Source organism: Bidens hawaiensis, unplaced genomic scaffold, assembly GCF_021521415.1.
Source record: "Bidens hawaiensis isolate Kalapana, Puna unplaced genomic scaffold, B.hawaiensis_p1.1 tig00029315_1, whole genome shotgun sequence".
Classification (NCBI taxonomy): Eukaryota; Viridiplantae; Streptophyta; class Magnoliopsida; order Asterales; family Asteraceae; genus Bidens; species Bidens hawaiensis.
In genome coordinates, this window is record NW_027494842.1 from 101,937 (window position 1) to 129,274 (window position 27,338).

At 35.7% G+C, this 27,338-nt stretch overlaps 2 protein-coding genes across 2 annotated transcripts; one reads left to right on the top strand and one right to left on the bottom strand.

Annotated features, from left to right (window-relative positions):
- Positions 1-4,660: 4,660 nt before the first annotated feature.
- Positions 4,661-17,155, bottom strand: LOC143578636 (methylsterol monooxygenase 1-2-like). Its single transcript, XM_077062147.1, has 5 exons — positions 16,779-17,155; positions 15,426-15,748; positions 15,158-15,305; positions 4,986-5,018; positions 4,661-4,903 (listed from the first exon to the last, which is right to left on the bottom strand). Exons 1-5 carry the CDS (start codon positions 17,106-17,108, stop codon positions 4,838-4,840), a joined length of 900 nt encoding a protein of 299 aa, XP_076918262.1. The 5' UTR covers positions 17,109-17,155; the 3' UTR covers positions 4,661-4,837.
- Positions 17,156-24,484: 7,329 nt separating this feature from the next.
- LOC143578638 (uncharacterized protein At4g22758-like) lies at positions 24,485-27,207 on the top strand. The gene is made up of 3 exons (XM_077062148.1): positions 24,485-24,862; positions 26,572-26,779; positions 26,850-27,207. Exons 1-3 carry the CDS (start codon positions 24,560-24,562, stop codon positions 27,092-27,094), a joined length of 756 nt encoding a protein of 251 aa, XP_076918263.1. The 5' UTR covers positions 24,485-24,559; the 3' UTR covers positions 27,095-27,207.
- The last annotated feature ends 131 nt before the right edge of the window (positions 27,208-27,338 follow it).

A 27,338-nucleotide genomic window follows, 5' to 3' on the forward strand; every position in this document is an offset into this window, starting at 1 on the left:
TTGTTTAGAGACATTTGTGTTAATTCAATAACGTTTTCATAACCTTAGATCATACGTAGTCAAGACACCTCCATTGGAAGTTATATACATAACTTTGAAACCCATAATTTTATTCATAACTTTGAGTGGGGCGGTGTAGGACTATAGGAGAGAATTATGAGCCCACCCACGAAGAGGAAGTTTGGTTGGTTCAAACATCATATTTTTACTTTTGTTAACATAGTTTATTGCGGTTAGCCTTGTGACCTAATGACATGAGAGTCATAGTTAAGGTTTGAGATTTCAATATCTCAAATTCGAAACCTGATTTAATGGGGTTTTCTCATAGTGTTATGTTTCCTTTTTGATGGTGTTATTAGATGAGTCAAACTTAGTGCGTCAAAATCAATATGAACGTTTAAGATCTTGTCTTAGAAAGGTTAACCCGGGTATTAGAGTGGTTCCAAGCGTTGTCAAAGAAAACATAGATTCATCTAATTACAAAAATTATAGACGTAATTTTGAATGCATGGATTAAAAAGAAATTCGATGTTAAAGAAATAAATAAAAAATAGACAATTCTTTTTTCCGTTTTAAAGAAAACTTTTTTTCCTTTAAATGTGATGGTAGGGTCGTTATACAATATTACAAAATTGTTATATAACTATTTTAGACAAAGTGTATCAAAATTAACTTTATAGAACTTTAAACCTTTTTTTTAGTTTAATGTAATAATATTTGATTTTTATATCCAAATGTTGACTCTATATAAGAATATTAAATTTAAATATATATAAACCAAACCTTTAAAAGATCCATGGTTGCTCCTAGGGTGGTAAAAAAAACCCAAATTAAATGTCTTGGGTCAATATAGATAATTTTTATAAAATATTCATATACTAAAAATTAATATCCGAGTTTGTTTAAAAAATATTATTTATAATTAAAAAAGGCGGGTCATGGGTCTCACCAAACACCTATAGTTTTTAAATCATGTTATAACATCATATTTATTTATGAAACTCTTTTATCATCATACTAAGTATATTATTAACTTACTTACAATAAATAAAATTAAAATTCAAAAAAATATATAAATATTAGTCGAATTGGATTTTAATAATCCCAACTTAATATAATTGGCCGATAATAATCCCAATTAAAAAATAATTGTCAGCGGTCTCATCTTTCACACTGTTTGTTTCATTGGACCATCGTTAAAAAATAACTTAACGACGTTAAGTTATTTTTCCAAATTTCAAATTAATGTTTCAGGTCTTTCGATCGGAACGAGGATACGAATAGATTGATGCAAAACTTACCTTGAAACGGTGCTCCAAACAAATTATTTTTTGTTAATTAAAAGTTTACATGCCGAAATTGAAGCGTCCTTTAGTCGTTTGAACCACCGTTTTGAGGTAAGTTTTACATCAATCGACTCGTATCCTCATTCCGAACGAAAGCTCTAAAACATCAATTTGAAACTTGGGAAAAACATAACGCCGATAAGTTTTTTTAACGGCTGTCCAATGAAAACAAACAGTGTGAAAGATGGGACGAATGACAGATATTTTATATGTTGAGATTATTATCGACCAATTGCATTAAGTTGAGATTATTAAAATTCAATTTGACTAAATATTATAAACGAATAATGTAAAACAACCCCGTAATACAAAAATAAAAGCTAGTTTAACCGGTATCAAAAACAAAGTTTTGGCACATTAAATTTAAATTAAAAAGTTCTTTAGTCGTAACAACAATTTATAAAAGTTTTATTTTTGTACACAAGTCATTATATTTAAGAAACACATACAGTGAAATAAGTTTTTACATACCCGACCTCTTTGGTGCCAAGAGACGGATCTTATTCTGTTTCAGACTAATTTAATCAAAACCGATCAAAATTACATATTATTATTCTGTTCAATTTTAAATTGAAACTGATTTGTTTACTATTCCAAAAATCTAAATTTTGTTTAAACAACTATTTAAGTCTTGTCATTTAACTTAACCCGGTTATAATTTTAGCTAAATCTCGTTTATCTTAACTCAATTCAGTAACAAATCATGATTATTTGGTATTTTTTGGGGGGTTAAACCAGAAAAATGAGCTGCATTCAAATTTGACTCTTAACTACCTAAATTTGGTTTGATTTTGTTTTTGGTTTTGATCGAAAAACCTTCAAACCGAATAATCAACCCAAATAAAACAAAAGACGCTTTTTTTTGAACGGCCAACGAATCCTTTAAATGTGCTACTAACTAAATTCACACATCAGAATACACTCATCTTTCGATTGTGCAATAAGATAAAGCACGTTCAGTTCAAAGATCCAAATAGTGAAAATCACCTATTCACATAGTCTCTCATCATCACCTTGGTGTCTCTGAAACCAAATGCAAAAAACATGAATCAAACCCGAGTCATATAAACATTAAGTATCTACTTTATCACTCCATCACCGATTCATTAGCATAAAAACGGAAGATGCTTAAACCCAACTTTGGTGGGCTTTAACCAAACGTTGTAGTCTTGTAGATGCCTTTGTATAAAACGTTTTTCAAACTTCCAATTTCATATTTACTATTTGGTTTGTGGTTTTAATATTTTATTATTATTATTATCACATGTGGTCTAATATACAGTATACACACAATAATAATGACTTCGCGAGGGTATAGTAGGATGTGCATTTAAGCTTCTCAACATCATTTTTAATGGTCATTGATCCCTTTATATTATTATTATTTACTAAAGTATTGGAATTTTGTGGTTTATTTAGTCGGAATTTACTAAAATAATTAAAAATTAAGGGAATCGGAATGTATTTAATAGAATTGGAATTTTATGCATGGACGAAGTTAGGAAGGGCCCCCCCCCCCCTTTTGCGTAATAGTGTAAATTTAGCTGTTTTCGTCCGAAATTTTTTATACGTAGTGTAAATTTAGCCGAAAATTTGAGTCCGCCCCCTCCGTTTTTGAAATTCTTTATACATTTTGAGCCCCCCCGGTGTCTTAGTCTAAGCTTCGCCACTGATTTTATGGTTCTTTTAGTTGACAAAATAGTCATGTTTGATCTATATATTTGTTAAAAATGTTGGTTTGTGGTGGCAACTATGGCGACGAATGTTGCGATGATTGTTGTAATTATGGGGTTGTGGCCAAGGGAATTTTGATGGCGGTGGTGGTTGTGGTGGCGATGGAGTTGGAGATTCAGTTTTTTGTTTGAATCATTTCATTTTCTTTTTAAAAAAATATTTAATTCTTTATGTGACGATTTAAAGTAATTCATTCCAATTTCATTTATTCTTTGACCACTTAAACTTTTCATTTATTAAAAGAAAGTATCCACATCGATACAAAAGGTAAATGGATGATAAGTTGTTCCGCTAGCTTATTTTGAATGCCATTTAGAAATGACATTCATAGATCTCAAGGTCGTAGCATCTCTATTTTTGTTGACGAGTCATATGCCCTGTTTGTTGCAAGGCACGTTTGGACTCTGTTGGGGAGAACACAATACACTGTAAAGAGCTCATGCAATTCAAGCACCAATACGATTTGGTTAGGGATGTGCTCTTTGACCAAACAACTTATATTTCTTTCATATGAACTAATTATGCAAACAAAATAGTGAAGACTAAAGAGTAGAAAAGATTTTCTCTGATGAGTCTAAGCAGCACCCCTAATTAATTAATTGTTTGGTAAACGTCCATCATTAGGACTCATTTAAAGGTTTTTATGTGTATTATTATCATCTTATTTTGTCAAATATCGCTTTGTTATAAGCATATACATATTTCACTACATAGTAACATTTTTAGAGTTTAAGAATGAAATAAACAATATATTAATATTAATGAATTTAATTAAAGAATTCATATTATGAAAAAATCTTTAAAATCATGACTTTTTTTATGGAACTCTCATTTGAGATGCTTTAAAAACCACATTTAGCCATAAATATTGCCCTTTTAAGTTTCATTATAGGAAAAAAAAACAATTTTAAAAAGAATATGTTGTATTCCTTATTAGAAGTTAATACACTTGTAGAGAAAAAAAAAATCATTTGGGTTTGAGTCGTTGACTATTGACTAAACTTAAGTACTAATCTTTGCGTCTCAAGTAATAAGCCCAAAATAAGAAACGATCAATTGGCCCAAAAAGCTTGGCCTGTTACAAAATCACGAGTTCAACAATCAAATGAAGTGGATTATCAAGTTCAAGTTTGCTCTTAGATTTGCTTATTTAAATAATATATTTACCTATTTATAATTATATATAACATAATATATATATTATTAAGTTTATTATCATAACTATATATGTAATAATATGTATGTACATTATATAAGAAAAGTTATACAAATAATATACTTGCTTAAGCTCACAATCAAATTTGGTATACGAAGCTCAAGCTCGTCTTTAAATAAGTTTTAATTTAAGCTCGAGCTCATTTAATCTGGCTTAATTAGCGCTTTTAACAAGCCGGTCTCACATAACACGCTCGAATTGTTCACACCCATATAATCAAAAACATATAGACCATCAACCGAGTGGTATATGCTCAGATAAAAAAAAACTATTTTAGACGATCAAATTGATTGTTGTTACTAGATAAATATATTTGTTAGATGTGTTTATTATTTGTAAAGGTAGAATTTGGTGACTGCCTTATATATTGATACTTGGGAACAAAATTACCTGATGTCATATTACTAAAGTATCATGTTAATGATCACATTCGACATCGAAATCTAACAACCTAAACTCAGAATACAAGATAATACCATGATAGTATGGTCACACTAGAAAAAAAAACATGCATACCCGATTATGCTCTTAGTCTTCATGATCACTCCGATTTGATATCCGGCCCGGAAGCTTTTGATGCACCGTTGTTTTTTAAGTCACCTTTTAACTATATAGGAATTCAGTTCAGTATGCATTTTAATACTATGATTAACAATAAATACATATAAAATGTAAAAGTGTATTATTACCTGTTGCAGTAGTCTCTTTTGGTACCTATATCCCTGGTTGGATTTGAAAACAAACATATTATTATGTCAATATCATAAAACAAACAAAAAAAAAGCTTAAAGTATATCATCATCATCGTATTCAGTATATCCCACCAATAGCAAAGCTACGGTAAAGGGCAAAACTTATATGTTGTATGTCTGTATATATGTATATAAATAGGGTTTCAATCTCTTTAGAACTTCAAAAAACTTCATAGCTTCAAGAACTCCTAACGACCAATCATTTTATTTATTTGTTTTATATATGTAATAACCAAATTACATATAATAAATGACAAAGCTACCCTCAAATAATATTAAATATATAGAATAAATTAAACAAATAAATAAAACGATTGGTTTTAGTAAATTATTTGGAAGTTGCAGAGTGAGCAAGTCGTATACTAGTATGTGTGTGTATTGTAACATCCTAAAATTTTTATATTGATAAATAAAAGAAAGTTATGTTTAGTAATTTCACGTTTTAGTTATTTAATGTCGAGTAAGGAACGGGTCTTGGGCTTAGTTATTTTATGAACTCGGCCTGTCTCGACCCGTAGGAAGCTAACCCGAGCCTAACCAAACCCGTAGTATATAAACGAAAGTTCTTGACACTTCCACCATTTTCACCATCTTCCTTCACTTACACCCACCCAAACACTCTCATTTCTAGAGAGAGAAGCTAGAGAGAGAAAGTTCTCAAATCACAAATCCGAGTCCACAATCTTGTTCCTAATCGTTTTTGGTAAGTCCCTCTCGAAAATCATCCGTTTTCATAACCATTTTCGACCTCAAATCGAGCAAAAACTCCCATTTTCGTAACTTGAGTTTTCGGGTCAAAAACCGCCTTGTTTTGGTGTCAAAATGCAAGCTTTTGTGTTTAAAAGTACTAGGAATTGATAGCCCTTTCAATCCCGAGCATTTCCATGTCAAAAACTTCGATTTTGGGTCAAAAATCTGGAAAATCTGGAAAACCCGTGGGTTTCTCCGTCGCCCAGCTTGAAGGAGTCGAATCAGACTCATTCGATCGAACCAGTCGATCGAATCAGTCCATTCGATCGAATGCGTAGATCGAACAAGTCCAGTCGACCGAATAGGGAAGCAACCGAATGGTCTCCAACTCATTCGATCGAATGAGTTTTGTATTCGATCGAATGAGTGTTGTATTCGATCGAACGTGTTCCTATTCGATCGAACGTGTTCCTGTTTGATCGAACGTGTTCCTATTCGATCGAACGTGTTGTATTCGATCGAACGTGTTCCTATTCGATCGAACGTGTTCCTATTCGATCGAATCAAGCCAGAACCAAGCTGTTTCCAAGTTCGCCTAAGGTTTAACTTCGCCTGAAGCGAAGTTCGTCTATAAAATAAATTAAAAACCTAATGGAAAATGTGTTAAGGCAGTTATCGAAAATAAAATTTTTCCAAGCTGACCTGGCAGCTTAACCCCAGCCAGGGGCTCTGCCCCTTGGACCCCGCTAGGGGCTGCCGCCCCTAGAACCCCGCTGCCAGGGGCGCTGCCCCCGGACCCCCGTTCGTTGTGGGTCATATATAGATAGAAATACAAACGAGTAGCAGTAGTTAATTGATATGTGTAAATATTATACAGTTAGCCGAGCCCAGTTAAAGAAAGGAATTACGATCAACGGCGAGCGTAACAGGATCCAGGTGAGTTTCTAGCCCCATTCCTTGTTATGTTTTCGGGGCTGTGTGCATACTTGATGTGTTGTTAATACATTTATCCAAAGTGATAAGTGTATGCCATAGGTGATATATGTGATATGTATGAATGATTGCTTGATGGTTCGTGAACGATCTTCGGATATTGCACGTACTGTCAGGTTGTAACGTTATAAATATGGCAAGTATGATATGTATGTTTATGTGTATGAACGTAAGAAAGTTAATAAAAGAAGGAAATGACGGTTGTATGGTTGTATGGTTACGAAAGGGGTACCGAGCCCTAATAATACTCGAGGTATGATGTATGGTTGTATGGTAACGAAGAGGGAATCGAACCCTACTAATATTCGAAAACATGGGACCAGACCCTAATAATATCTGTGATGTTAGGGACCAGACCCTAATAATATCTGTGATGTTAGGGACCAGACCCTCATAATATCTGTGATGATAGGGACCAGACCCTTATAATATCTGTGATGTTAGGGACCAGACCCTTATAATATCTGTGATGTTAGGGACCAGACCCTTATAATATCTGTGAGGTTATAGGGCGAAAGGCTCTTTAAAACGTATGATTATGAATGTAAAGAAAGTATGTAAGTAAGAAAGAAAGTATGTAAGTAAGAAAGAAAGTATGTAAGTAAGAATGAAGGTATGAGTACTTATGTGTGTATGAAAGAAAGTTATGAGGTTAAGTACGTATGTATGTAACAAGGTATTGTATGGTAGTGTATGATTAACTAGAACTCACTCAGCGTAGCTGACTTTTAGTATGCACGCAGGTGAGTAGGATGAGACAGCTGGCTTGAGTGGAGGACACATGGCAGAAGACTAAAGCCTGGCATCTGAAGATCCGATATGTTTTATAAGTTACGTTTTGATTTTGAAAGACAAGAGGAATGTTTGAAGACATGATTATGAATTGATATGTAATGTTTTATGAAAGTTTTATATTCCGCGTAAAGTTTTTAATTAACTCTGATATTTAGAACTGTGTTTATGAGTAAATCCAACACGAAAGTAGGGTTACCGGTAACGGGGCCTTACAAGTTGGTATCAGAGCATAAGTTCGAGAGATTTAAGCATCCTACATGCTTAGACTCGAACAGAAAATGGGATTTAAGTAAGAAAGGAAAGAAGATGCCAGTTCAAGAATGCCATGTGTCGCTCAAGCAAGATCAGTAAAGGTAAAGTGTATGATTAAATGATATATGTTAATGAGAGAGAAAAGATATGTGAACGATAGGAATAGGAATAATTGACTGTTTAAATTGACAAACTGCTTAAGTAGAACCAGCACAAATAGACTCATAAAGGGAAGTGTATATGACACGGAAAGTAACGTGATCAGCTAATCGCAACTGGCCACTGTTATTACCTGTTAGCCTTACTATCCTTGTACTAACTAGTTCCTTGAGTGATGATGTTTGTGTTTTCCCTTGTAGAATACTAATGGCGGGAGCTGGAGAATTTGTTGGAACTGGGGGTCGCACTGGACGTCGTGGCAGGCCTCGTCTTGTCCGGCAACCCTCGGTAGAAGAAGCTTCCCACACCGAAGATGAAGGAAGCGCAGCTGGAGGAGACCAGAACAACAACGAGGAAGTTCAACTTAGTCCTGCAGTTCAAGCAGCCATTGTTCAGGCTGTAGTTGCTGCTGTGAAGAACCTGAATCCCGAAGGATCTGCTGGAAGCCGTGAACGAACTGCTGAAGGGGCGGGTGGTGATGGTAGAAAGGATGGGGAAGGTGAAAGAGGGGCCTCGAGTGGGGATAAGTCTGTGAAAGTCCATGATAGGAGAGGAGGACAAGGTGGGTGCAGCTATAAGTCCTTCAAAGGTTGTGACCCGCCTAAGCTGACTGGTTTAGGAGACGCAATCGCTACTCTCCAGTGGATAACTGCTATGGACAAGGTTATCCGCATTAGCGAATGCCGTCCCGACCAAGCTGTGGGCTATGCTACTCAGTCATTCGTAGATGAGGCTATGTATTGGTGGGAGAGTGTGGAGCAGAGGAAGACCCGTGAAGAGATCAAAGGGATGAAGTGGGAAGATTTGAAAGAGTTGGTAATGAAGAAGTTCTGTGCAGATGCCGAGGTTGAAAGAACGGAGATGAAGTTCCAGAATTTAAAAGCCGGTATGATGACGCATCGTGAGTATACCACGGAGTTCAACCGACTATCTAGGTTGGTGCCTGACATGGTTGACACTGAGGTCAAGAGAATCAAGTGTTATGTGAGGGGGTTGCCACAAAAGGTCCGCATGTTAGTCAGGGCGGTTCAACCTGCTACTTTTGATTCGGCTGTTGGACTCGCGGAAATGGTCTATGCTGACGTGGCCGCGGATGAGGGGGTGGAAAGGGACGAAGAGAAAGAGAAGAAAGGGGTCACTCCTGCTAAACGACCCGGTACTCAGTTATGGAACTCCAGGGATATGAAACAGAAAGTGTGGGAGAAGAGATCGTGTAAGACCTGCGGAAAGAGGCATGGTGGTGAGTGCAAGTGGGGTAAAAGTTCTAATGTTTGTCTCAAATGTGGAAAGGCTCATGGTGGAGAATGCAGATTGGGGTCGAATGCCTGTTACAAGTGTGGGAAGGTAGGGCATTATGCCAATGAGTGCAGTGTGAAGCCTGCATGCTACAAGTGTGGTAAGACAGGTCACTTTTCTAGGGAGTGTACAGAGATTGAAGCTGGAGGTAGTGGAAGGAAGAATGCCGATCAAACTAGGCCAAGAACTAGAGCCTACATGCTGACCCAAGAACAAGCCAAGCAGATTCCGGATGTTGTCACTGGTACGTTCCTAGTAAACGGCATTTCTGCTTTAGTATTATTTGATTCTGGTGCGAATAGAAGTTTTGTAGCTACGACATTCAGTAAACTCGCTAAAATGAAAGGCTGCCGAGTGTCTGAAACTTTTGTAGTAGAAACCGCAAGTGACACTTCGGTGAAAATAACAAAAATGGTGAAGAATTGTAAGATAGAGTTAGAGGGACATGAGTTCCCTGTTACTTTGTATGTTATGGCCTTAGGAGGGTTCGATGTAGTCTTGGGTATGGATTGGTTGTCTGAGTTTGAGGCTCAGATAGTATGTAAAAGTAAGATGATAAGGTTAAAGTCATTGGATGGTAGTGCGGTGACGGTTTATGGTGATAAGGAGAGTTATGGACTTAATGTCATTTCGATGATAAAAGCCGAGGGTTTGTTAAGGCGAGGGTGCGGTGCCTACCTGGCGTATGTTGTCAACGCTACGGCCGAGACGAAAGAAATGAAGGATGTTCCTATTGTGCGCGACTACCCAGAAGTATTCCCTGAGGATCTTCCAGGGCTGCCACCGGAGCGAGAAATAGAATTTCAGATAGATTTAATACCAGGAGCCCAGCCCGTCGCGAAAGCGCCTTACCGTCTAGCACCGTCCGAGATGAAGGAATTAATGTCCCAACTGCAAGAACTCCTCGACAAGGGTTTTATCAGACCGAGTGTTTCTCCATGGGGCGCACCGGTTTTGTTTGTGAAGAAAAAGGATGGAAGTATGAGAATGTGCATAGACTATCGTGAGTTGAATAAGCTTACGGTAAAGAATAGATACCCCTTGCCTAGGATTGACGATCTGTTTGACCAACTGCAAGGTTCGAGTTGGTTCTCACGAATAGATCTCAGATCAGGCTACCATCAGCTGAAGGTGAAAGAGGTAGACATCCCTAAAACAGCGTTCCGAACGCGGTATGGACACTACGAGTTCCTTGTAATGTCATTCGGTCTAACAAATGCTCCTGCAGCATTTATGGACATGATGAATAGGGTGTGTCGACCGATGTTGGATAAGTCGGTTATCGTCTTCATCGACGATATATTGATTTATTCAAAGAGTGAGTCTGACCATGCCGAGCATCTGAGAGAGGTATTGGAAGTTCTGAAGAAAGAAAGGTTGTACGCCAAGTTTTCGAAGTGCGCGTTCTGGTTAAGAGAAGTGCAATTTTTAGGTCATGTGGTTAATCCGGAGGGGATTACCGTGGACCCAGCTAAGATTGAAGCGATAACGAATTGGAAGACTCCGCAGAATCCGACTGATATACGAAGCTTCCTAGGGTTAGCTGGCTACTATAGGAGATTCATCGAAGGTTTCTCCAAGATAGCCGCACCGCTGACCGGTATGACCCGAAAGTCGATAGTATTCAGTTGGGGAAAATTTCAAGAAGAAGCCTTTGAAGAATTAAAGAGAAGACTCACGCAAGCTCCAATCCTTACTTTACCCGATGGTGATGAGGATTTTGTTGTTTGTGCTGATGCCTCGCATCAAGGGTTAGGTTGCGTGTTGATGCAACGAGGGAAGGTGATAGCCTACGCGTCTAGACAGTTGAAGGTCCATGAGAGTACTTACCCGACGCATGATTTGGAGTTAGCAGCTGTAGTGCATGCTCTTAAGATATGGAGGCATTATCTGTACGGCACTAAGTGTACTATCTATACCGATCATAAGAGTTTAAAGTACTTCTTCGAGCAGAAAGAACTGAACATGAGGCAGAGAAGATGGTTAGAATTGATAAAGGATTACGACTGTGAGATTAAGTATTACCCCGGTAAAGCTAACGTGGTCGCTGATGCGTTAAGTCGGAAGAATGAGGAAGTCCTTGCAACAGTGAAGTCATACAAGTTGATCATGAACCCGAGTCTTTTTGAAGAAATCATCAAGGTGCAGTCAGAAGTGTTAATAGATGAAGGGTTAGTAAAGAAGGAAAGGATTTATGGCCAGCAAGATGAGTTGATGGAAAACACTCATGGAGTTAAGACTAGGTTCGACCGTATGTGGATCCCACGCCATGGTGATCTTAGAAGTCGAATCTTAGATGAAGCTCATAAGTCAAGGTACTCAATCCATCCAGGAGCTACAAAGATGTACCAAGACTTGAAAAGAGATTACTGGTGGCCAGGATTGAAGAGCGATGTAGTGGATTATGTTGGTAAGTGCTTAACTTGCTTACAAGTCAAAGCCGAACACCAAAAGCCTTGTGGGAAGATGCAACCGCTAGAGATACCTGAGTGGAAATGGGAACACATCACCATGGATTTCATAACTAAGCTACCTCGTACAGCTAAGCAACATGATACCATCTGGGTGATTGTGGACCGTTTGACCAAGAGTGCTCACTTTCTGCCCATACGAGAGGCCATCTCGTCAGAAACGTTAGCAAGCTTGTTCATTAAAGAAATTGTAACCAAACATGGAGTACCGTTATCGATCGTGTCTGATAGGGATACACGGTTTACTTCGAGGTTCTGGAAGAAATTTCATGAAGCTATGGGGACGAGGTTGAACATCAGTACGGCGTATCATCCTCAAACCGATGGACAGTCTGAAAGGACGATCCAAACCCTTGAGGATATGCTACGTGCTTGCGTTTTAGATTTTGGTGGAAGTTGGGATGATCATCTGCATCTGGCAGAGTTCTCCTATAACAACAGTTACCATTCGAGTATTGGTATGCCACCGTTTGAGATGCTGTACGGTAGACGATGTAGAACCCCGGTGTGTTGGGGTGAGATTGGTCAGAAGGAAATGGGAAGTATAGAAGTGGTTCAAGAAACGTCTTCAAAGTTCGATCAGATCAAAGCAAGAATGAAAGCCGCTCAAGACAGACAAAAGTCTTATGCGGATAAGCGGCGTCGACCAATTGAGTTTAACGTTGGCGACTATGTGATGCTTAAGGTCTCGCCTTGGAAGGGGATCATCCGTTTTAGGAAAAGAGGAAAGTTGAGTCCGAGGTACATTGGACCGTTCAAGATTGTAAAACGTGTGGGTGAAGTAGCTTACAAACTGGATTTACCCGATGAGTTAGAAGGAATTCATTCAACCTTCCATGTTTCTCATCTGAGGAAGTGTCTAGCTGATGACATGTCTCACGTGCCCTTAATGGACATCGAGGTTGATGAACAATTGAACTACATCGAGCAACCGATAAAGATCGTTGATCGCAAGGAGAAGCAGCTTCGTCACAAGATTATACCCTTGGTCAAAGTGATATGGAAACACCGCAAGGGATCTGATGCTACTTGGGAAGTCGAGGATGAGATGCGCAAGTTTTACCCTAGTTTGTTTATGTAATAGTTAGGTTTCGGGGACGAAACCTCTTTAAGGGAGGAAGACTTGTAACATCCTAAAATTTTTATATTGATAAATAAAAGAAAGTTATGTTTAGTAATTTCACGTTTTAGTTATTTAATGTCGAGTAAGGAACGGGTCTTGGGCTTAGTTATTTTATGAACTCGGCCTGTCTCGACCCGTAGGAAGCTAACCCGAGCCTAACCAAACCCGTAGTATATAAACGAAAGTTCTTGACACTTCCACCATTTTCACCATCTTCCTTCACTTACACCCACCCAAACACTCTCATTTCTAGAGAGAGAAGCTAGAGAGAGAAAGTTCTCAAATCACAAATCCGAGTCCACAATCTTGTTCCTAATCGTTTTTGGTAAGTCCCTCTCGAAAATCATCCGTTTTCATAACCATTTTCGACCTCAAATCGAGCAAAAACTCCCATTTTCGTAACTTGAGTTTTCGGGTCAAAAACCGCCTTGTTTTGGTGTCAAAATGCAAGCTTTTGTGTTTAAAAGTACTAGGAATTGATAGCCCTTTCAATCCCGAGCATTTCCATGTCAAAAACTTCGATTTTGGGTCAAAAATCTGGAAAATCTGGAAAACCCGTGGGTTTCTCCGTCGCCCAGCTTGAAGGAGTCGAATCAGACTCATTCGATCGAACCAGTCGATCGAATCAGTCCATTCGATCGAATGCGTAGATCGAACAAGTCCAGTCGACCGAATAGGGAAGCAACCGAATGGTCTCCAACTCATTCGATCGAATGAGTTTTGTATTCGATCGAATGAGTGTTGTATTCGATCGAACGTGTTCCTATTCGATCGAACGTGTTCCTGTTTGATCGAACGTGTTCCTATTCGATCGAACGTGTTGTATTCGATCGAACGTGTTCCTATTCGATCGAACGTGTTCCTATTCGATCGAATCAAGCCAGAACCAAGCTGTTTCCAAGTTCGCCTAAGGTTTAACTTCGCCTGAAGCGAAGTTCGTCTATAAAATAAATTAAAAACCTAATGGAAAATGTGTTAAGGCAGTTATCGAAAATAAAATTTTTCCAAGCTGACCTGGCAGCTTAACCCCAGCCAGGGGCTCTGCCCCTTGGACCCCGCTAGGGGCTGCCGCCCCTAGAACCCCGCTGCCAGGGGCGCTGCCCCCGGACCCCCGTTCGTTGTGGGTCATATATAGATAGAAATACAAACGAGTAGCAGTAGTTAATTGATATGTGTAAATATTATACAGTTAGCCGAGCCCAGTTAAAGAAAGGAATTACGATCAACGGCGAGCGTAACAGGATCCAGGTGAGTTTCTAGCCCCATTCCTTGTTATGTTTTCGGGGCTGTGTGCATACTTGATGTGTTGTTAATACATTTATCCAAAGTGATAAGTGTATGCCATAGGTGATATATGTGATATGTATGAATGATTGCTTGATGGTTCGTGAACGATCTTCGGATATTGCACGTACTGTCAGGTTGTAACGTTATAAATATGGCAAGTATGATATGTATGTTTATGTGTATGAACGTAAGAAAGTTAATAAAAGAAGGAAATGACGGTTGTATGGTTGTATGGTTACGAAAGGGGTACCGAGCCCTAATAATACTCGAGGTATGATGTATGGTTGTATGGTAACGAAGAGGGAATCGAACCCTACTAATATTCGAAAACATGGGACCAGACCCTAATAATATCTGTGATGTTAGGGACCAGACCCTAATAATATCTGTGATGTTAGGGACCAGACCCTCATAATATCTGTGATGATAGGGACCAGACCCTTATAATATCTGTGATGTTAGGGACCAGACCCTTATAATATCTGTGATGTTAGGGACCAGACCCTTATAATATCTGTGAGGTTATAGGGCGAAAGGCTCTTTAAAACGTATGATTATGAATGTAAAGAAAGTATGTAAGTAAGAAAGAAAGTATGTAAGTAAGAAAGAAAGTATGTAAGTAAGAATGAAGGTATGAGTACTTATGTGTGTATGAAAGAAAGTTATGAGGTTAAGTACGTATGTATGTAACAAGGTATTGTATGGTAGTGTATGATTAACTAGAACTCACTCAGCGTAGCTGACTTTTAGTATGCACGCAGGTGAGTAGGATGAGACAGCTGGCTTGAGTGGAGGACACATGGCAGAAGACTAAAGCCTGGCATCTGAAGATCCGATATGTTTTATAAGTTACGTTTTGATTTTGAAAGACAAGAGGAATGTTTGAAGACATGATTATGAATTGATATGTAATGTTTTATGAAAGTTTTATATTCCGCGTAAAGTTTTTAATTAACTCTGATATTTAGAACTGTGTTTATGAGTAAATCCAACACGAAAGTAGGGTTACCGGTAACGGGGCCTTACATGTATGTATATTTTACCTTGTCTGTACCATATATGTAGTCACAATAGGTGAAGACAGATGCAAAGTTGCTTTGACTTTGACCTCCGACATAATGGTGATAGTCATGGTAATCGGCACCACCATAAAACGGGATATATTTTGTTAATGTCCATGGAAAATCATACCTGTCATATTACAAAATTCCAACGTTAGTTTACCGTTTCATTAACATTATACTTTTGTTTAGAGGTCAACCGTCAATACATAAGATATAACTTATAAGCATGCTCAACTAGTTAACTTACCCACTGTGAGTCTCAATGGCCTCAATCTGCCTCAAGGCAACCCACAACCAGAATGTAATCATGTGGCCCGGAACAATTGCGGGGCCCAGAAAAGTTGGAATCCCGAGGATCAGTACCTCTGCCCAATGCGCATACGGGGCTGCAAATCCTATAGGTGATGTGTATTCATGATGAACCTTATGGATTTTCTCGTATCCCCATTTGCAATGAAGAAATCTATGTATCCAATAATTAGTATAGTCTTCGATAAGAAAGTAGACCATCAGTTGTAACGTAATCTCCGTTAATGATGGTAAAGGCAAGCTTGTTCTCACACCGATCATCTACAAATGACAAAGTATATCGCATAAACTAGTTATAAAGTACAACCATATTAATCCTGTTATCCATAATAATAAACATAAAAGAGATCATATAATCACTTCATTGCCTTTTTCATCAAAAAAAACCGAAACAAAATTGAACCTGAGCTTAATCAACTACTCTCATTACTGCGCAAATATGCACACACGAATCTGATCTCTCATCAGTAACAATCACGGAAACACAAAAATGAGAAACAGCATTATCTCCTTTAACACAAATAACAGAAACAAAATTAAACTTGAACTTAATCAACTAGTCTCATTACTGTGCAGATTTGCAATCACAAATCAGAACTCTCATCAGTAACAATCACAGATCAACAAAATTAAATCCAAACTTAATTAACTAATATCATTAATGTTCAAATCGACAAACTCCACATATCAACAAAATTGACAAACATCATCATCATCATTATCATCTTCTCATTCTTCGTCAATAACAAAAGTAAATCAACTAATCTCAGTATTTCGCAAATTCAAACTCACAAATCACTAAAGTAGTCTCTTTAACGTCATCATCTTAATACTTCATAGCCTCTTAATGACCATTAACCTTAAGTCTAAATGAACCAATCCAAATTAAGGTATCTCTTAATGTTCATTAAGAGGCTATGAACCATTAAGATTAAGAGATAGCCTCTTAATGATCATTAACCTTAAGTCTGAATGAAGAACCAATCAGACTTAAGGTTACCTTTTAATGTCCATTAAGAGGCTATGAACCATTAAGAGATAGTCGATAGCCTCTTAATGATAATTAACTAAGTCAGAATGAAGAACCTTAAGGCTACCTCTTAATGTCCATTAAGAGGTAACCTTAAGTCTCTTACTAATTACCAATGTGTCATTAAGAGGCTACTTCATAATACTACATATAGCCTTGTAATGGTTAAGATGTACCGTAAGTCCGGAACGGCATGTTACCTCTTAACCATTAATTAGGTAGCCTCTTAATATATTAAGAGGCTACCTTTACAAAACTTACTCGGATCGAAGGATACGAGACGAGCTGCAACGGTCCGACTACGAGCACGAACATGCGCATAACATCGGCGTAGCATTTGAAATGATCACGCAACGAGAGCTTAACTTTCGGTTGAATTTTGTACGCAGATACGTAATCACGAAACACGAGTTCGGTGAGGAGGTAAAAGAGAGGAACGAGAGTGAAAATAATAAAGAGGAAGAGAATGTTGTGGCAGTAGACGAAGTAATCGGACTTGTTGTAGGTGTAATCGAACCATAAGGTTTCGAAGGAGGTGAGAGATCGGTTGAGGGCGGTTGAGGCGTCGTGGATGGAGGCGTAGGGTAACATTTGGATTTGGGGATCGGTGGCGATGAAAGTAATGACGACTGTGACTGTGAGTGAGGAGTGTGTGTGTGTGTGTTTGTTTGTTTTGGTTATAAAATAATAATGGGGGGAAATGAAGAAGGGAAAAGGAATATTGGTTTAGGAAGGTGAGGAGGGTGTGGACAACTGGACAGGTGGTGGACTGGTGGTGAGCAGGAACCTGTTTAAAACTTAAAACCGGTTCGATTTAGTTAACAAAAGTTAAAACCGGTTTATGATCGGTTTCAGTTCGGGTCGAAACCGGTTTCTTACCATCTTATGATGGGTTTCGGTTCGGGTTTTGACAGGTTTTTGTCCGGTTTTGGCCAGTTTCGGTTCGGTCAACCGGTTTTGGTGGAGAAAACTACAAACTAGTTCCAAACCTCCGGTTTCAATCGGTTCCAAACCGATTTCTACATAATCGGTTTCAAACTGGTTCGGTTTCGGTTCGATTTTCGGGTCGGTTTGGTTAACCGGTTTGTTTGTCCACCTCTAAGTAGGAGTAAAGGGACCTGGTGACTTCTCAAGAGATGAATATTAGTTTTAATAAATTTGATTATTATTTTTTAATCGTTGTTGGTCATAAATAATAAATTGGATGAGAATAATTTTCATCTTTTGTCATATTTGTTTCTGACGATTTGTGATTAGCAGAAATTTAACGCTGTTAGTTGCGTTTTTCTGACGACTTTCAAGTAACGGTGTTATGATTGCGGACCGTTCGAAACAAATAGTCAAATATGTTAAAAGATGGGACTGTCAACAACTAACTCGTTAGTTAAGACCAACATCGACCAAAAGATGATAGTTCGAATTAATAAAAACCAATACACCATTTTTTAACTAGTCGCTCTAAGTTTGTGCATTGTAGCAGGAATGTGATGGAAATTTGGTTGGTATCGGTTAGATCTACCGTCCATATTAAAAATTTATGAGGATGTTTGTACAACTTAATGGAACTTGAGAATTACCATGTTAAAACTTTTTTTTTACGAAAATGACAAAAGTGGTCAAAACACGTAGATGAGTTTAGCAATTTATTGTTTTTAAAACTTTGTTCAACATTGAAAACTTTGACCAAGTGATTTTAATCATATCTCTTTTGTCGTTTAGCAATCTTAGGGTTCGCTAATGGATATTTATCTTAATTTTTTTAATCTCGATTGTGCTTATTAAAGAGTGATTAGACGGTTGATCCAATGTTGGTGTGTGGCACCGACTGTGGGGTGGATGCTTTGCTTCATTATTCGTAGTGTTTCTGACCGTTTGAAGATAGTTTTATTGCTCGACCGTTGTATTAACCATAATTTGCTAATATAATTTGGCTTAAATGTTTGTGGTCGATTCATGTTCGCTCCACCCTTTCCCCTCTCTTCACTGACAATGTTGTTCTTGGGAGTTTTTGCACAAGAACACCAACCCTTTCTCTTTCCTTCATTTTACGCACTATCTCATGAAAAACGTTATAAATTAACATCTTGTAGGAAGTGTTCTTATCTATCTTTGTTAAGGAAACATGAACACTTTTTACCTGTTATTTTAAATATGATACATTAACAGTTGTGAATATGATATATAGACGAATAAAAACAATAAAGCAAAGATTGATCATTAAAACCAAATGTTTATAAACATTATTTATCGTTTTGCTTTATTATTAGAACCAAATATCAATCCAATATAACATCTTATCGTATATAATCACAATATTCGTATGATCTCACATATGCATGTTTGATGATAACCAATTGGTCGTATGTCATGATTTGAAAGAGGGGAAGAAACAACACAAAAGCAAATTACTCTTGACAATCGAAGAAGATCGTTTAGCATCCAACGAGACACTTTGTTTATCCTTCCAACGCGCGCTTATTTTACGAGACTGATATTAATATCTCGTCTTTCTTTCCTTCCTAGCCTTGTCAAAAATCATTGTGAATTCGGTTGCTGACGAGGGGTTCTTCATATCCCACTCTCCGAATTTGGGCAATGTATCGCTTTCTTCCTTCATTTTTTAAAAATATATATAAATTACAAATATTTATAATATTTTTGTTGTTTTTTTTTGTCTCTTCCTGTAATGGGAATAAGAAGAGCAATTTGGAAAACAGAAATTGAGAACAAGAAAAGGAGGTAGAGATTGTGGATCTAACATGTTTTACGCTAATGGTTTCCCAAATATTAGCTGACCAAGTAAATATGTGAACTTTTTAATTGTTTCATATATAAAATTATAAATTTTATGAGAAATGTCACAAAATAATAGTGATAGTCTTGTAACTGGCATGATAGTCGTAGCAAAGTTGATAGGCACATATAAATATACTAGACGAGTACCCCGCGTGATGAAGCGGGAAACACATACCTATGTAATCATGACAAGTTTATGGGTGTTCGCTGTTCGATTTGAAACCGAAAAATGTTCAAACGGGTCATTGGTTTGATTTCATCGTTGATTTTTTTCATTAACTTTTGGCCGGTCGTTTTCAATTTTCAAAGGTTCGTTTCGGTTTTCGACGACAAAAACCGGTTACTGACGGTTTGACCCACGATTTAATGTAAAAACCATCAAAACCAGACCGTAAACGCTCATACGTAAAATGTTTTTTTAAATGAAAAAAACTATAACAATATGATACTCTAATTAAAGAGAAAAACATGTTCATTTTTATGCTGTAATTTCTTTAAAAAAAATATTAGCATATGAAAAAAGTTATTAACGCTTAAAAATCATGAAGGGAGTTGAGTTAAAAATGAAATAAAAATCACATATGAGTGAAGGATTAAGGATCATAGTTGTAACTATTTTTAAAATTTACAAAAGTTAACCAAAGTGAAGGGGTTAATCTTGTAACTATTATTTAATAACCCTATTTGATTCTTTTACTGGACAAGTTTGTCGTTATCTTAAATGCATTAAAAGTTGTATCATGTGTCGATTGATTTGTAAATCCCTTAAAACCAAGGTGTCTTAATTTATCCTCCTCTCGTACATTATATATAGCATAGATATAGATAATACACGTCAACTGGTTTTGACACTTTATTATTATTTTTATTTTTCATTGCTTTTTTTTAACGACTTTCTTGTGTTAGGTCACCGCCAGGGCCGTCTTCGAAGTTTTGAATGCCCAAGACGAGTACTAGAAAAGGACCCTTGTATAAATATATAACAGTAATAATAAAATAAAAATCCTTCTCAAAATGGTCCAATAAAACATATTATTAGGTTATCTATAAGTTCATTACTTCATTAGTATGCTCAGACCCAGATACATATTATAAGATTGTTTGATACTTAATGGACTTGTTCAGATTTTTGTAAGGCTGTAAGTTCGTGTCTTAACGTGTTTAACAAATTAGATACGACGCGATTAACACAAGTATTATACATGAAAATGACTCATTTAACAATTGACTTTGGTGATTTGAGCATGACAGTTATACGTTTTATGTACTAAGAAAGAGAAATGATGTACTCTAGTGTTTTAATTTTAATTATTTTTTAAAAAAAAGTACAAAATTGCATAGCGCACTTTTTTGCTAAACATGTTTTATCGTGTCTAAACAGGTGCCCATTATGACGGCCCAAGATTTTTGAAGATCTTATTAGTTTATTATTAGGCAAGTTCACTTATAAATGTTAAAAATATATATTTATATGTATACATGTAACTTTGTTTTAAAAAAAATTATGCAGTAGATGTCGGTCAAGCTTTGTATGGGATTTGATATGGCCCTGGTCACCGCACTCCTTAAATTTGGAAATTCACATTGCCCCCCAATTTATGTTGTTTTAGTCGGGCCCACGCTGACTTCAGAGTTTGACTTGGACGTCCCCGGGAAACCTTACTGTCGAGTGCTACTTAACAGTCGTTATGATACCAGTACCATAAGAGCATAACTTTATGGCATAACACCAAGGCCGGCCATTAGGTAGGGCAGGGTGGTCGACGGACTCGGGCCCGATCACCCGATAGGCCCGAAAATTAATATATATATATATATATATATATATATATATATATATATATATATATATATATATATATATATAAAAGATGTATTTAAACTTTAACATCACCAGTGACCAGCAAGAAATAATTGAGAAAAGAAAAGTTGAAGAAAGCATTATGAATTTTTTTTTGCGATGATCGGAGATGTTTCGAACTGGTTATTTGGTCATTTGGTTTTCTCTATTTCATTAGGAGGAAGAAGCAATAAATGTCTTTCACTTTATTTAATCTGAAGTAGGCTTTTAGCCACTCAAGCTATTATGCACACTATTTCATATCATAAATTATTAGATTGTTTTGATAAGTTAAAGTTCTTGTTTTACTTTTCTTTTTATAAATTGATAAATTGAGTAAGTTACCATTTGGTTTTTACTAGGAAGTTTTTTGATTTATTTACTAGTTATTTTTTCATGTTTGATCGTATTACTTTATTGGACTTTTTCTATGTTTTTTACCTTGTTAACAATATATATAATTAATAAATAATTTTTACTATTTACGTTAGATTTATTAAATATATTTGACTTTTTCTATTCTTTTTTCTATCTTTTTAACAAATATACAACTAAGGAATTTTTTTTTTAATTAGGGACATATTGATAGAGATATTACAGTAAAAACAATTCAAGCTAAGCTTTTGTTGAAAATATTAAGTTTATTGGATAACAATACATGGATTTAGATGTTGAGTTACGGTATAAAAAATGTTTATGTTGTGACCTTTGGATTGAAATGTTTTGGTTCCACGACTAACATTAATTACTTTGATTGTTTAATGTTTATTGTTTTGTTAAGTTTTTATTATTACTTTATCAGTAAATAACTAATATAGATTATTAAGAATTGATCGAGAGTTTTGCTTCAAAAAATGTTAGGTGAGTGTCACGTTTCATTTAGGTATTTAAATTAGATTATTTTGCTACAATATGTATGTTTTGTTTATCGAAATCACAATTATCATCGTATCATTTAATTTTTATATACGAGTTATCAAATTTATATTCTACTTAACGGCCCGAATTTATACTCGTTTTCGGCCCAAAAATTTTAAGCAATTCTCGGAGACGGGCCTGCGTAACACAGTGGACTTGGGATTTAAGTTGACAACCTCGTAAGGCCTAGGTCAAATCCTTTATTGTTATAATCCACCAAAATGACACAAATAAATATTGTATTTGGGTATTCAATGAAGAACCCAAGCCTCATATCATTAGGCCATTACTTAGATATGTTTTCTTTTCTTAGTGTTGTATAATGCATTATTATGTATTAAAGGGAGTGTTTAAAAATAATTAAAACCGTCATAACTATATAAATCCAGCTGCAATTGGTCGGTTTGGCCGTATAAACCGAAGTACCGAACCGGTCGGATCCTAAAATATATAAATCCAAATAAAAACTATTTTAATAAACGATGAAGGACAAGAGCATCAACTAGAGTTTGGAGGCTATGAAGAGCCCAAGAAAAAGTTATGACTCTTTAAGGAAAATTCAATGAAACTTCATTATAAATTTATAATATATTTTTTTCTTTCATTTTTTTTTGTATTGGTCATGAAGATGAATGAGTGTATTGATTTAAAAAAATGGTAGATTTTCTGGTATGAAATACTTTGTTTAATTAGGTGGTTATTTTGAGTTATGACAACGAAATAACGAATCTTTTGTTAATCGTTTTGTTGAGTCGAAATCCATGCATATTTTGCTTTAATTCTCTATCATCAAGCCAGTCCAACTAGTTTATTTTGCTTTAATCCAAAATCTTAGTTATTGGTGGTTTGACCTTAAAATCCGTAGAAACAAGCCGAATGCGTCGAATTGTATATTTATTCTATAGCTGGACTGAAGTTGATGCTAAAGGTATGAATGAAATTAATATAAAAGGCGACATGAAAGACTTGAAAGTTGAAATGTATGATGTTAGGTAATTTTAATTAGTGTGTTTGATTTGTTCTATAAGTTGAATGAAGATTGTCATGTATTTTTAATCTCTTTGTCACAAAAGTTTGTGAAACAACACCACTCATGCCAAAACCAACTACATCATATGCACCACATTAACTATTTCCATGATTTATTAATTAGAATTACGAAAATCATGCTTATAAGATTTTAAATAAATAAAAAAAGCACCACTAAACAATAAAGACTTCTGAAATAAAAAAAAATATTGCAATTTTTTCATTACTATTTTCAAACGAAAAACAATTCACCAACTATATGAGATTTAACTAGTGCTCCTTATTTTAATTAGTAAATAAAAATTTAGTTATTAATAACTTTATATGATATCATCCATCAAGTTAATTGTCTATTAGTGGGTATTATTGATAGTAAAGCCATATTTTATGGCGATGCGAAGTGGCAGTGATGTCCCCCTACCATGTAGAAGTAGTGGACAACTGCACATATGGATGATGAGTTAAGTTTTTTTTCTTGTCCTTCTAATTAATAATTAATATACAACCATTTATTTCACTTCATCAGACCAAACAATACCATTCAACCCCCCCCCCCCCCCCCCCCACCCAATCATAACATATTCAACTATATATAAATTGTGAATGCTCTAAATACTAGATTCTATATGATACCTACATATCACGCTTATATCATACATTACACACCTTTTATAACGATAAAATAATAAAGATGGTTGAAGTAGTGATAGTTGTTAACTTGTAATGATCATTATAATCTTAGTCGATATTCCTCAAAGTGGTCATTACATTAGTCATAACCGAAATCGTAATAGTGGACACGACACACAATAAAGTAGTGGTAACCAACAAATCCTGATAAATAAGTCGTGTACACATGTTATCCTCCACATTTTCATATCATGAAATGTCATGTAAGCATATAATCATATATAACTAGGTAGTAGGGTACGTATGCTAATACAAAAGATGAAAAAAGTAATAATGACATCCAAACATTCATGTTTAATTAATTGTATTATTTGTCATAATAATAACAACAGCAACAATAATAATAATATTAAGTAAAATTTGAAATTTAATGATCTCAGGTTTAAAACATGACTCAATGAGGTTTTTCCGTTATGGTGTTTTTTTAATGGTCTATTTAGTTAGTCAAATATAGAGTGTCAAAGACTCAAAATTAATATAAACGATCGAAATCACGTTTTGAAAACGTTCACATGAGTATTGAGGTAATTCGAACGAAGTAATAAATAAATAAAAAAAAGAAAATAATAATAATAATAATAAAAGCTAGAAAAAGGGGAAATGAATATATTAAAGCAACACAACACAACACAATACGACACTCCCAACAGACGATTCATTGATTCATTGCCTATTCATTAAGCAACATATTTCCCTTCATTAAAACCTCAACATACATACATTATTAATCCATCTCAATTCACGCATCTATAATATTATATATTATTCTATGTCACAAAACCTTAACCCTCGAAGACTTCCTATCAACCGGAGGATCAAACCTCCTCATCCATCACTGTCCGGTCACAAACTTCACCGCCAAGTCGTTGTTCGTTCGTCGAAGAAACAATCGAAATTCATCAAGAGATGTCACTCCGAACCAACTTTATTAACCACAGTTTTTGTCGGAGATGATCACCAGGATATGACTCCCCCAGCTTGTGAGAGTAGCTTGTTGTTTCGAACTGGGGCCCCTACGAATATATTCTCGTCGTCACCGGAGTTGCTGCCTTATTCTCCGGGAAAAAACGAGGTAAACGTCATTTTCTTGTTAAATATTGGGTGTCACGTGTCAACTTTAAATTTAATATTTCGATTTTACATAATATATAATAATATTAAGAGTGAATCGCAGTTTTTGTCCATGTAATTTGTCCAAATTTGCGGTTTTAGTCAAATATTTTCAAATTTGTGATTTTCATCCCAGTTGTTTCATTTCACCTGCAATTAAAGCTGAATTCATTAATTCCGTTAAGTCTGATCATTAAACTCATCAGCGTGCCCCTCACGTGGGGGGTATTTTTGTCATTTTTTTCTCCAAATAAACCTCAGTCGTAATTCATAAGCCTCCATCACGTGACGGGCTAGGGTGTATTTAGGGGAAAAAAAACAAAACTGCCCCTTACGTGAAATGAAACCACTGGAACAAAATTCACAAATTTAAAACTATTGGATTAAAATCGCAGATTTGGATAAACCACGTAAACAAAAACTTTACTCTAATATTAATTTTCTCTAATTATGTAAAGGACCATATAACATTTATATGATGTAATGCGTGTTTCCTTGGTTAATTTATTTTGATCAAAATATGTGTCTTTGTACATATTAAAAATACCTTTATTACAATAACGCGTTGACCGTTGTCAGAAACTTAATAATTTGATTTAATCAAATATGCCTTGATCACTTGCTGTATATATTTAAACTGTTGATTGAAGTGATCAAAACGATTGTTGTTTTCGATAGAGATGAAAAAAAATATGAATAATGATATTAATTTTGATCTTGATTGATATATACTTATTTCTCCCTTGCACTTGTTTTCTTGGCTTCTTGTGTATGTTCGATTGAAAATTAAAACTACGCCATTCAAGGGCGTAGCTTAGTTGGGGTCATGGGTGGCCGAAATTTTTTTTATACAGTGTAAATTTACTTGTTTTCGACCTAAATTTGGAGTCCGGCCCCTTCGTTTTTTCGCTCGGTAGTGTAAATTATCCTTTTTCGGCCGAAATTTTTTATACATTGTGTAAATCTACCCGTTTCCGACCGAAATTTTCAGCCTGCCCCCTCTAGTTTATGAATTTTTTTATACATATTGAGTCCGGCCCCTCGACGTGCATGTCCAAACTTCGCTACTGCGAGTCTACGCCATTTCAGTATAAAACAAATTATATTATACGGTGGTGCGTACTGATATATCTATTACGTTATACGAACCATATTATATACGGGTCGTATGATCTGAACGATCGAATGACACGTTATTGACTATTTGACTTATTGATGTATAATTGGAGCCGTATTTACCGTTGCATTGCATACATTTATAATATAATAAAAATAATTAAAAATAATAAGTGGTATTTATTAAAGGCGTATAATTTCATATCCCAATTTTTGTTTTTCTTTTTGCCGACCAAACATATGTGACTTTGGAGTTTGGTCATCTCCATGTCTCGTTAACGAGATAACGACATTGCAACAACCTAGATTTTATTCTATTATAGTTTCTAGCATAATCCATGATATATGTCTTTTTATTATTTTTTTTTCAAATGTTAGTAAAACTATACCTTTTTCAGTTTCACATAAACATATGTTCATACTTTCATAATTTCCATTACATGACCAAGTTATATTTTGGTATGATGATGTAAAAAACTCTTTATAACGTTCTGCATATACAAAAATAGTCGAAGTATTTGTATAAGCATCGTTTAAATATATCTAGTATCGCAGAGCTACAACAAAGACGCAAAAGTTGTAATTAAAGTAACGGTCGAGGGAAGCGTTGGGCCAATTCAAGCTTTGGTAAAGTTGGGTTCGAGTGTTGACGAGGCGATAAAACTTGTTACAAACAAATACAACGCGGAAAGGAGGTCTCCTCGACTTGATCAAGATGACATGACTAACTTTGAGTTGCACCACTCATACTTTAGCCTTCATAGTAAGTCAATCTTCCTCCATTTTAGGTACAACTCTTGAGGTCAAGAAATTTAACTATCTTTTTGACATAGGTTTGGATAAATCGAATATGATTGGAGATATCGGGAGTAGAAGTTTCTATTTGCGTAAGAGTGTTAAAGACAATGGAGCCATGCGTTCTAGTACATTCGTTGGTTCAGAAATGACTGCTAAAGCGGATGAAGTTACATCTCCGTTTATGAATATTTTCTTTCTAGGATTTATACGTCACGGATTTAGAAAAATGATTAAAAAAACAAGGAAGATTAGGAGGTTATTAGGTTGTTTTGGTGGGTGATGTTCAAACCATACCTTAAACAATCATTTGGAAGATAAGTACATGTAGATACATGAAATACAAGTATATAAACATTGTCACACGTACGGTAGATGAAATGTGTTTTTACCCTAGTGTTATGTAGTTCTTAGAGTCTTAATTTGGTTAGATATGTTGGTAAAATCTTTTGACTTATCAATTTAATCAAACCATGTTTAATATGTTTCTTGTTGTTATTGTAAAAGTTGTTACCTTTATGGCTTTA